Raw genomic sequence first — 12,500 nt, 5'->3', positions numbered from 1 at the left:
TATGCATGCAGACACATGCACAGACACACACGCACGTAAACATACTCGCGCACATAAACATGGGCAAACACACTTTCTCATGCACACACACATAATCACGTTCACATACACACTTGCACATAAACATACATACACAAACATGCACATACACACATTCTTGCATACACACACAAAATCGCCCGTACATGCAGATACACACATGCACAAACATATTCACGCACACACATAAACAAACATACACATTTTCAAGCACAAACACGCACATACACACATAAACATACACACGCACATACACACATAAACATACACATGCACATACACACATTCTTGTGCTCACACACAATCGCACATATGCACATGCACATATTCAAACACACACGAATACACAAACATTCACATTTTCTCGCACACACGTGCACATACATGTGCAAACACATGCACACACATAAAGAAGCATGCACATACACACCATCTCGTGCTCACACACAATCGCACATATACACATGCACAAACATGCACATTCGCAAACATGCACACGCATGCATAAACATACACATACATATACACAAACAAACACACGTGCACACACAAACATGTACATACACACAAACATACACATGCACATTCACACATTCTCTCACGCACACACTCAATTGCATGCACATGCATGCACAAACACACGCACACACATTAACATACTCACCCTCACATACAAAAACATGCACATACACACATTCTCACGCACACACACAACCGCACACACACGCACAAACATATTCACACACGCACATACACAAGCATGCGCATGCACACATTCTCACGCACAAACTCAAATGCACACACACGCACAAACATATTCACACACGCACATACACAAGCATGCGCATGCACACATTCTCACGCACAAACTCAAATGCACACACACGCACAAACATATTCACACACGCACATACACAAGCATGCGCATGCACACATTCTCATGCACAAACTCAAATGCACACATACACACACGCACAAACATTCACACGCACACATACACAAACTTGCACATTTGCAGCATTACACATTTCTTCTCTGTTTTATTATTGTTGTTGTTTGTCTTGGTGTTAGTATTTGAACAATCATTGAGAGCAGAAGTGAATCTGTTTGAGCAGTGTATTGAGCTCTTTTCCTCCTGACAGGCCAATGAGCTGCTGCAGAGCTCCAGACAGATCCAGAGCAAGCTGGAGAAGGAGCGAACGCTGAAGGAGTCTCTGCGTCTCTACCAGCAGATCAGCCACAACACAGACCTGCCGCTCGTCTGCTCGCAGTACAGACAAGGTGAGAGTCCAGCTGTCAATCAATCAAACATAAAGGCTGCATCCGAAATCGCCTACTACTCGAGTAGATACTGCATTTGAATTTACTACATGACTGTAATGCTGATGATGCAAAGGGCAACCTTTTGGGAAGTGTTGCAGAGCAACATTGTATCTGTAATCCATTGCCCTCATCAGTTACCCTGCGTCTCGAGTGAAATCACTTGTTTTAAATGGACTGTCTTGGAATGAGTTCTGAGTTGTGCTGTGGTTTAGTGCGCTTCTATGAGGGAGTGATGGAGCTGTGTCTCACCGCTGCCGATAAGAAGGACCATCAGAGACTCGGCCTGCACTTCTACAGGAACGGAGAGCCGGAGGAGGATGCCAGCGGACAGCAGGCCTTTCAGGAGAGGTCAGTACACACACACCAAGCTTCTGCTAAATGCATTTGTTTAATATGTTTGTGCAGACGATTGGTATAAATGCATCACAGACACCATGCATTAAAACTTAGACTTAAGTCTGCTGCTAAATGCATGTGTGTAATATGTTTGTGCAGACTGGAATGTTAAAAATACATCACAGACTCCATGCATCAAAACTGGGATGTAAATTAGCCGTTAAATGGATGTTTACTCGAATGTTATACGTTAATCACTCAATTTTTTTAAAACGTTATTGCTACTTTCTCAGAATTGCATGATACTCGCAATTCTGACTTTTTATGTAAAGTCGCAATTTCGAGTTTTAAAAGGTCAGTCAGAAATCTGAGATGAAAAAATTGCAATTCAAAGTTATGTTAAGACATAGTCGCAGTTCCGAATGCATAGAAATAAAGTCTCAATTTTGAGTTATAAAGTAAGAATTCTAAGAATTAATGTAGCAATTTTACAGTTTAGTCAGATTTTTGAGATAAAAAGTCGCAATTCAATGTTATAATATTAGAATTCAGAGAAATAATGTTGTGATTTTGAGTTGAAGAATTGTGAGAATTAATATAGCAATTCTGGGAAATAAAGCTGCAATTCTGTGTCATAATGTTAGAATACTGAAAAAAAGTCATAATTCTGAGATAAACAGAAATTTGAGATAAAAAGTCGTCATTTTAAGAAATAAAGTCATAATTTTGAGAAATTAATGTTAAGTTCAATTCTAGGTTATGACAACCGTAAATGTGGATACTGCACATAGAAAGGAAGTAGGACTTTTATGTTATGTTAAAAGGTCACTTCCGGTGTGAGCGGGAGTTTTTTTTGTTGATGTTAGTGAACGGCCATGGTGGTCATGCAATAAAGGAGACGAGTTCTAAACTGTTGTCTTCATTTAGTAACAATTAAGTCATAATTTTGATAAATAGCATTGTTATTTTGAGTTATAAAGTCAGAATTCTCAGATAAAAGTTGCATATCCGAGTTATAATGTTGGAATTCTGAGATAAAAGGTTGCGATTCTGAGTTATAGTGTCGAAATTCTGTTAAATAAGGTTGGAATTCTGACTTATGTCGGAATTCTGAGATAAAACGTTGCAATTTCGAGTTATGTAGAAATTCTGAGATAAAGTTGCGATTCCCAGTTATAATGTTGGAATTCTGAGATAAAAGGTTGCGATTCGGAGTTATAATGTCGAAATTCTGTAAAATAAGGTTGGAATTCTGACTTATGTCGGAACTCTGAGATAAAAAGTTGCAATTCCCAGTTATAATGTTGGAATTCTGAGATGAAAACTGTGCAATTCCAATGCATCACAGACAGCATGTATTAATAACCTGTAGACTCAAATCTGCTGCTTAATGCACGTGTTGATTATATTTGTGCAGACTCCTGTGTTACAAATGCATCACGGACACCATGCAGGAGCTGGTGAACCAGAGCAAAGCAGCCCCTCAGTCCCCCAGTGTCCCCAAACAACCCGGACCACCTGTCATGACCTCTGACCCTAACATGCTGAGCAATGAGGACGCTGCTGCTCACGTGAGCTTCAGTTGATTATTACTGTTATAGCACTTTTTTAAAAATAATAATTGTAATTAATTTTTTTTCTATAATTTGTTTTCATATTTTTATACCTTTCTTTATATCTTTGATTATATATTTTTTATTATTATTTTAACGCTTAAGTCAACCTAATTTAAATTTTTTTAAGTTTAATATTTTAATACTTATAAATTCAGCTGTTTTGGTTAAAGATGTTTTAAGTAGTTTTAGTTTGAATTACTAAACTTTTATTTATTATTTATGTTTTATGTTTATTTAGTTTATTTAGCTTAATTTTTTTATGGATTTTTTTTTAGCTTAATTTGAAGAATAATGAACTGCTTTTATCTTTTTACTATAATTTTTTAATTACACATTTAGAACCTCTCTGTTGTTTATAAATTTTTTAAATGTTTTTTGGCATTTTGTGTAATTATTTGGAGTACTAGTTTATTCTAATATATTTAAATTCAGCTATATTTTAATTAAGGATTTAAAAAATAGTTTGTTTTAATGATAACACTTATTATTGATTAATTATTTGTGTTTTTAGTTTTGTTTTGTAGTGTAATGTTTTGTTTACTTAATTTTATTTATTTTATTTATTGTCTTTTTTATTTGTTTAATCAATTGAAGGAATACTTCAACTTTATTTTAGCTTTTTATTTTTTATTATTTATTATTTTTTGCACATACAGAACATAGCTTTGTTTCTATTTCTGTTATCTTTTAATTAATAAATATATGTTTTTTTTGTGCAGTTATTTAGCCATTTTAAGTTTCGTTTAGTTGCATTTATTTCTAATCCTAGTTCATATGTTTCATGCCTTTAAATCTGAGTATCTGTACGTTCAGTTTGAGCAGATGCTTGGTCTGGCTCAGAGGTCCCAGGACGAGCTCTTCCACATCGCTCTCTATAACTGGCTCATTCAGGCCGATCTGACGGACAAACTGCTGGAGGTACCAACCATCGCGCACACAGTCATGTTTGTCAGTCTGTTTGTTCTGAGCATTCAGGACTTTTTCTCTTGCGGAGCAGGTGAACTCTCCATACCTGGAGGATCATTTGATGCACATGATCAAGCAGGACCAGAGTAAAGTGCGAAACATGGACCTCCTGTGGCGATACTACGAGAAGAACCGCAGCTTTGGAAAAGCGGCTCACGTTCTGGCGCGACTCGCAGACATGCACAGGTATCAGGCTGATAAGCCACGCCCACTTAAAGGAACAGTGCACCCAAAAATAACAGCCCATAATTTAATCAATATTCCTTTAACTCTGATTGGCTTAGAATCTTGCATCTCATAGCTGTGCATTTGAATATTAAAATTTCCAGCTTTTATTATTATAATTTTTAAAATAACGTCAGCGTGTGTGTTGTTAAGCTGAAGTAAAAGCTGGTGTTTTGTGTTGGTTGTGTGTGTGTAGTACAGAGATCTCCCTGAAGCAGCGGCTGGAGTATATCTCCAGAGCCATCCTCTCCGCCAAGAGCTCTTCCTCTGTGTCTTCACTGGGAGCCGACGGAGAGTTTCTGCATGAGCTGGAGGAGAAGATGGAGGTACACACACAGACTAAATCACATACACACTAGAGCTGCATGATATTGGAAATATATGACATTGCAATATCTTGTTTTTCTGCAATATATACTGTGATATGAACATAATTCAGCAGATAGCTTGAATAGCTTCTTTCTATTTGGAAAGAATTCAATAATTTAGACTGGTTTGGGGATTATTCTGGGTGTAAATCATGCATAAAATATAATAAACAATTTAAAAGCACAGATAATTGCAATAATGCAGAGCAGAAAATAGTATTCAGGTACAGAAGTTTAATAATCACATGTAAAAGCACTGTATAATCTTTATTAAACTTACAAGGCGTATGATTTTTTTGTGCCTGAATGCAAAGTCACAGGTTTTAAAAACACATGCAGATGATAAACTTTTATCATGGTTAAACTTCCGAAATGATTCCTCAAATCTAATTCCAACATACTCTCACCGGCCACTTTATTAAGTACACCTTACTAGTACCAGGTTGGACCCCTTTTGCCTTCAGAACTGCCTTAATCCTTCGTAGAATAGATTCAACATGAAACTGGAAATATTCCTCAGAGATTTTGACCCGATGCTCAATTGGTACAAATAAATCCAAAGTGTGCCAAGAAAATCTCCCCCACACCATTACACCACCACCACCAGCCTGAACCGTTGATGCAAGGCAGGATGGATCCATGATTTCCTTCTGTTGACACATAATTCTGACCCTACCAGGCAACGTTTTTCCAATTAACGAGCAGTTGGACAGGTGTACCTAATAAAGTGGCCGGTGAGTGTATAAACAACATTGCAGGTCTTGCAATGTGACTTGCATTATCACTGCTGAAACAATATATTGTTCAGGCCTAATAAACACACACACACATAACACCTTCCGCATGATTAAAATATAATAATAATAATAATAATTAATATTAATATTTACTTTCAATGATCTTTATATATACATTTATTAATATTAATATTATTATTAATTAATTTTAAGCTAAAAGGAAAGTACTATTGTTAATAGTACTTTTTTATTTTTTTAGAAATGTTTCATTGATGATTTTTAATGACTAATCATGATTGCTTAATATTATTAATATGTTGTTATATCAATATATTTTTGAGTCCTGTTTTTTAATTCTTAATTTTTTTTATACCAAGTGTTCGATGTCATAAAATGACTAAAACTAAAATGACAAGATATTACATCTAAATATAAATTCTAAATTATTAAAACTAAAACAAAAACCTATACAAAAACCTAATAAAATATAACATGATAAAAAATAGGAATAAATATCATAACCATATAGGGATGATGCTAAAACAAATGAAAATGGTTGCTGCAGTATAAATGAACACAGTGCTCTGCTTCACTCAGGGTGCATTTAATTCATGCATAGGACATCAGGTGTGTGTCTCTTCATCACTGTGTGTGTTGATCCTGCAGGTGGTGCGCATTCAAGTGCAGATCCAGGAGACTTTGCGCAGACAGTTTTCCCAGCATCCCTCAGTGCAGGGTGCCATCACACAGCTGGACTCTGAGCTGATGGACATCACAAAGGTGAAGGAGTGGAGATGATTCAGCTTCATGTTCACCTCACAGCAGCTTTACTGACGTCTTCTGTCCTTCTGCAGCTCTACGGAGAGTTTGCGGATCATTTCCGGCTGTCTGAGTGTAAACTGGCTATAATTCACTGCGCGGGACATTCAGACCCCATCCTGGTGCACTCGCTGTGGCAGGAGATCATCGAGAAGGGTAAACCACATTTCTGTAGCCCTTAATACTCAGAGTTCCCGTGGAGCCCTCCTGGTGAATTTGAATCCTTTTATATTTTTCCCCAATTTCTGTTTACCGGAGAGAAGATTTCCTCAACACGTTTCTAATCATAATAGTTTAACTCATTTCTAATAAATAATAATGTATTTAATCTTTGCCATGATGACAGCACCTAATATTAGACTAGATATTCTTCAAGACACTTGTATTCAGCTTACAGTGACATTTAAAGGCTTGACTAGGGTAATTAGGGTAAAGTTAGGCATTTTAAATGTACCTTTTTATCTATCTAAATTAGACATTTTCAGTATTTTTTTGCATTATTTTGCTTAAGTGTTTAAGCCAGGGGTCACTAACATGGTGCCCGTGGGTACGAGGTAGCCCACCAGGTTCACATGAGTTGCCCGCGGGCCTGTTCTAAAAATAGCTCACCATAGCACCACATATGAGTTAAGCTGCATCTAATATTTTTATAGGTATTCTTTTTAAATCACACTTGCATTGGTGGAAATGTGAAAATTACTTTTAAGTTATATAATAAAAAAAACTTTTAAACTTTTTTAAAACTATTTCAGACAAACGAAGTGTTGCATATTGATATTTATCTAACTTGTTTAATCATTATTGACAACTACTGTGAGAAGTCATTAACATGGTCAGTGTCTTCACATATATGAATATTATTAATTATTAATAATAACAACATATAATTTAAAGTAAATTACGAAAATGTGTTATTTAATAACTGGTAGCCCTTCACACTAATCGGTACCCAAGAAGTAGCTCTCAGTTTCCAAAAGGTTGGTGACCCCAGGTTTAAGCTTTAGAGTCATAAAAGAGTATAAATGCTAAATATCATATTTCACGTTATATTTTTTCGATTTCTTCCATTTTATTATTAATCCATAATCCATTTATATAAATACATCTGTCTGATGAAGAGCCGGGTGGCTCGAAACGTTACACGCTCTGTGTCAGCCTTTTTAATTTACTAAATTTGTATTTTTGGAGCCTTGGTGTTGCCGCCTTTGATTGACATTTATAAATAAATCTGTGCAAACAGGTTTAACTGTGATTACTAATATGGTTTAGTTTGATATTTATGTAAAAGACCACTATAACTGTAACAGAATATTGATTTATTTATTTTTTTATTAATTTACTATTATTATTGTTTTGTTCCTCTTGTTTATTTATTTATTTATTTACTATTCTTATTAATATTTAAAATTTTGCTAAACTTTAATCTATTCCTGTTGTAATTGTATTTTAATTTTATTTGTTTGCTAATTCATTTCGGCTGCAATGTACAGAAACGGGGGGAAAATTACAACCTTAAATGTACAAAATGTTTTGTTAAAGCTTGAGAAAATAATCACAAATAAATGTTAAAAAAATAATGATAGTAATTTCTCATCTGTAGTTATTTATATATATATAAATAATAAAAACTGAAGAAATCGAGAAAAATAACAATTTAAATATATATATATATATATATATATATATATATATATATATATATATATATATATATATATTTTATTTTATTTTTTTTTTTTTGTGTGTGTGTGTGTAAAAGTTGCTGTGTTTGTAGAGTAACTTAAAGTCATAAAGACTTATACATTGCAAATAAATAAATTAAATATCAGCACAAATGCTAACTGTGTGCGTGCGTGCGATTTATAATAAAGAATCAGTGATTAATGAATCAGCACACTTGAGTTTCCCCTGTAAAAGCAGCAGTTTTAATTTATTGTTGAGTTGGTTGTTAACTGACAGAAAGTGTGTGTGTGTGTGTGTGTGTTTGTTTTTGTGTGTGTGTGTTTGTTTGTGTGTTATTTTTCCCTCAGAGCTGAATGACAGTGTGGTGATGAGTCCATCAGACCGGATGCGAGCTGTGAGTCTGAAGCTGGTGTCTCTGGGGAAAGTGTACGCTGGAACGCCTCGATACTTCCCGTTAGGTACAACTCCAAACTTTCCAGACCAGTTTCCCTCTCTGAAGTCTGGTTTTGATTCTCTGGACTTTCACTGACTAAAAAGTTGTCTATTTATTTATTTATTTATTTTAGTGTCGTGACCAATAATGAATAAAAAAAGACAAACAGCAGTTGTGTTGAGCAGACCCTCCAGAATTTTTTGATTCTGCGAATGCTAAATTTAAATAAATTTAAATTTGGTTGCCATAACAACAGGGTAATTGTGAATATTATTCCGATGCAAAATAACTATTTCCCTTGTTTGTGTGTATATATATATACATAGTTTAATGTAATTATTAGGGATGTAGCTATGTTGTAAATGCCGTCATACCGCAATAGTAATTTTTTAAAATTTTCAATATTAGCGTAGGCGCATGACTCAATAAACTATATTTCTGAGAAAAGTTTGCTCAGGCGAATGAAGCGAACAGGAGGTAGCGGGAACTACAATTCCCATCAGCCCAGTCGTGGCCATCATCCTTTGCGGTCTGTTGCCACTACAGATCCAGTAATGCAGAAATGGAGTGTGTTGCTAGTAGCGGGGAAGAAAAAGAGCTGGAAATGATCGAACCTAAAGCGGGTTTTAAATCGGATGTGTGGAAGCATTTTGGTTTCTTTCTAAAAAGATACGAAAAAGGAGAAAAGGTTGACAAAGACAAAAACAGCATGCAGGCACTGCCAGACTGTGGTGAAATATAAGTCGGGGAATACGACTAAAAACAGTCATGGGGACTGCAGAACACAGCGCACTGTTCAGATTGATGCAGACATGAGACCTCTATCTCACTCATGGTTTGTCCTCTCAAGTGGGGGAAAGACAATGCACAACGTTACCCACTGCTGTCAACCTTGGCTAAATCATATCTCTCTGTCCCAGAAACCTCAGTCTCAAATAAGAGGGTGGTTTCTGTTGCAGGGGAGATCCCAGCTTTTACCAGATTATATTTATATGATAATTTTCCCCAAAAACCCATCTCTATCTAAGTGAGTGAGTGATTAAATGTTGAATGTGATGAGTTTTCAACAATACTAAATTGAAACTTTATTTTTTCTACATGGTTTAATAGTTTTTTGTTATTAAAATGGAAAAATTGAAGTTCCTGTTTCTAAACTTACAGATAGATGGCTGATTTGTATGTCATTAATATGTTCAGTGCTAATGTAAATAAACACTTTTGGCACTTTTTTTCGAGTCTTTTCATTAGTTGTGTTTTTCCTGTAAATTATTCAATAAATACCGCACCGTGCCATTCATACCGAGGTATTATCATACCGTGAAATTCTGATACCGTTACACCCCTGGTAATTATTGATGTGATGTAAAGGTGAATTTTCAGCATCATTACTCCAGAGAATCATTCTAATTGGCTGATTTCAATTTTAAAGCATAATGTTGATTTATTGAACAGAGCGTAGTGTAGACTGATCTGATGTTGTGCTGATCTTCAGACTTCCTGGTGAAGTTCCTGGAACAGGAAGTGTGCCGGCTGAACTGGGATGTGGGTTTTGTGACCTTCACCATGCAGGAGATTGGAGTTCAGCTGCCGAGACTGCTGGAGGTGTATGACCAGCTCTTCAAGACACGGGTAACAGAATTCAGACCAGATAAACTCATGAGTGTCCAGTTACTGAATGACCGATTACATTATTCATTTATATTATTGATTATTAACCAGCAAGATGTTTAAAACGGTGTTCTTGTAGGTAAACACACTCATTTTATTCATTTCTATATTATTAATTCATCTATTTATAATGCCTTTACAGTTTACACAATGCAGTTTGTACAACATAAGAGCAAAGGAAACCTGTAGTGTGTCCAGTTTACGTAAACAAATGTGTGTGTGTGTATGACTGTGTGTCTGCATCTGCTTCTCTGTGTGTCTTTGTGTCTGTCTCTGTCTGCATATGTACCTTTATGCGTGTGTGTGTGTCTGCATCTGCTCTTGTTTGTGTCTGTGTCTCTGTCTGCATGTGTATCTCTATGTGTGTGTATGCATGTGTGTGTTTGTGTCTGCATCTGTGTTTCCTCTTGTGTGTACATGTGTTTCTGTGTGTGTTTATGCGGATGTCTTTGTGTCTGCATTTCTGTGTCTTTACATGTGTGTGTGTGTGTGTGTGTCTGCATGTTTGTGTGTTTGCATGTGTCTTTGTGTCGGGCTGCGTTTGTTTGTGTGTGTGTGTGTGTGTGTGTGTCTGCATGTTTGTGTGTGTCTGCGTGTGTGCTTGTGTTGGCCTGCAATTGTGGGTATGTGCGTGCGCTTTGTGTGTGTGTGTGTGTGTGTCTGTGTGTCTGCATGTTTGTGTGTGTCTGCGTGTGTGCTTGTGTTGGCCTGCAATTGTGGGTATGTGCGTGCGCTTTGTGTGTGTGTGTATGTGTCTGCATGTGTGCATGTGTGCTTGTGTCGGCTTGTGTCTGTGTTTGTGTCTGTGTGTGTGTGTCTGCGTGTGTGTTTGTGTCGGTGTGTGTGTGTGTGTCTGCATGTTTGTGTGTGTCTGCGTGTGTGCTTGTGTTGGCCTGCAATTGTGGGTATGTGCGTGCGCTTTGTGTGTGTGTGTGTATGTGTCTGCGTGTGTGCTTGTGTCGGCCTGCGCTTGTGTCTGTGTGTGTGTGTCTGCGTGTGTGTTTGTGTGTGTGTGTGTGTGTCTGCATGTTTGTGTGTGTCTGCGTGTGTGCTTGTGTTGGCCTGCAATTGTGGGTATGTGCGTGCGCTTTGTGTGTGTGTGTGTATGTGTCTGCGTGTGTGCTTGTGTCGGCCTGCGCTTGTTTGTGTGTGTGTCTGTGTGTGTGTGTGTGTGTGTGTGTGTCTGCATGTTTGTGTGTGTCTGCGTGTGTGTGTGTGTGTCTGTGTGTCTGCGTGTGTGTATGTGTCTGTGTGTGTGTTTGTGTCTGTGTGTGTGTTTGTGTCGGCCTGCACTTGTGTGTTTGTGTGTGTGTGTCTGCATGTTTGTGTGTGTCTGTGTCTGCGTGTGTGTGTGTCTGCGTGTCTTTGTTTGTGTCTGCGTGTGTGTTTGTTTCTGCATGTGTGCTTGTGTCACGTGTGTGTGTGTGTGTGTGTGTGTTTGTGTTGGCCTACGCTTGTGTGTGTGTGTGTGTGCGTGTCTGCGTGTGTGTGTGTCTGCGTGTCTTTGCGTGTGTTTGTGTCGGCCTGCGCTTGTGTGTGTGTGTGTGTGTGTGTGTGTGTGTGTGTGTGTGTTTGTGTCGGCCTGCGCTTGTGTGTGTGTGTGTGTGTGTGTGTGTGTGTGTGTGTGTGTGTGTGTGTGTGTGTTTGTGTCGGCCTGCGCTTGTGTGTGTGTTTGTCTGTGTCTGCATGTCTCTGTTTGCGTGCGTCTTTATCAATGTGTGTGTCTGTCTGTGTTATGTGTGCTTGTGCCTTTGTGTCTGCACTTGTGTGTCTGTTCTACGTCTGTATGTGTGTTCTGCGTGCATGTGTGTGTGTGTGTCTACATCTGTCTGTGTGCTTGCATGTGTGTGTAGGACCCGTGTTGGCAGCGTCTAAAGAAGCCTCTTCATCTGGTGGAGTGTATTCATGTGCTGCTCTCCGGATACGTGGACGACCCCAGCCGTGTGCCCACCTACGACAGGTTAGCACTACCACACCTTCACCATCACCATCACCTCCCAGTGCTTTTACCTGCATCTCACCACGGTGTCTTGCAGACGCAGATTCACCAACGCGTGTCTGGACAACATCTGTGGTTATCTGGTGGAGCTGCAGTCTCTGAGTCCCAACGCGGCGTTGCAGGACATCATCCGGAACTTCAAATCCCTGCAGGCCAAGCTGGAGAAGCTGCACTGAAGACCACCAGACTTTATAATGTAAACACACTCATACAGTCCTGGAAATGACACACACACACGGCCAAAATAAACTCCTCACACCTCCATTCTGTGCTCTGCAGAGGTTTTTG

General features: G+C 37.9%; 1 protein-coding gene across 4 annotated transcripts in view; it reads left to right on the top strand.

The window, feature by feature from the left end:
- nup155 (nucleoporin 155) overlaps positions 1–12,500 on the top strand; it is a 40,545-nt gene that overhangs the window by 26,469 nt on the left and 1,576 nt on the right. For 3 of the 4 annotated variants that reach the window (XR_015500270.1, XR_015500269.1, XM_087269002.1), the window contains 12 exons: positions 1,182–1,320; positions 1,575–1,710; positions 3,116–3,269; positions 4,128–4,232; positions 4,312–4,466; positions 4,702–4,831; positions 6,277–6,390; positions 6,465–6,585; positions 8,460–8,570; positions 10,038–10,174; positions 12,067–12,173; positions 12,250–12,500. The exon at positions 12,250–12,500 is cut by the window's right edge. Coding sequence is in view for 2 of the 4 variants with exons in the window: in XM_087269002.1 (XP_087125128.1) it covers positions 1,182–1,320; positions 1,575–1,710; positions 3,116–3,269; positions 4,128–4,232; positions 4,312–4,466; positions 4,702–4,831; positions 6,277–6,390; positions 6,465–6,585; positions 8,460–8,570; positions 10,038–10,174; positions 12,067–12,173; positions 12,250–12,388 (1,548 nt within the window). In the remaining 2 variants the exon portion in view is untranslated. 4 annotated transcript variants of the gene reach the window in all.

The sequence above is a fragment of the Danio rerio genome, chromosome 10 (genome assembly GCF_052040795.2).
Source record: "Danio rerio strain M-AB ecotype USA chromosome 10, GRCz13ab, whole genome shotgun sequence".
NCBI lineage: Eukaryota > Metazoa > Chordata > Actinopteri > Cypriniformes > Danionidae > Danio > Danio rerio.
Note: the sequence above shows the minus strand (reverse complement) of the source record. Positions and strands in the feature narration are given on the sequence as shown.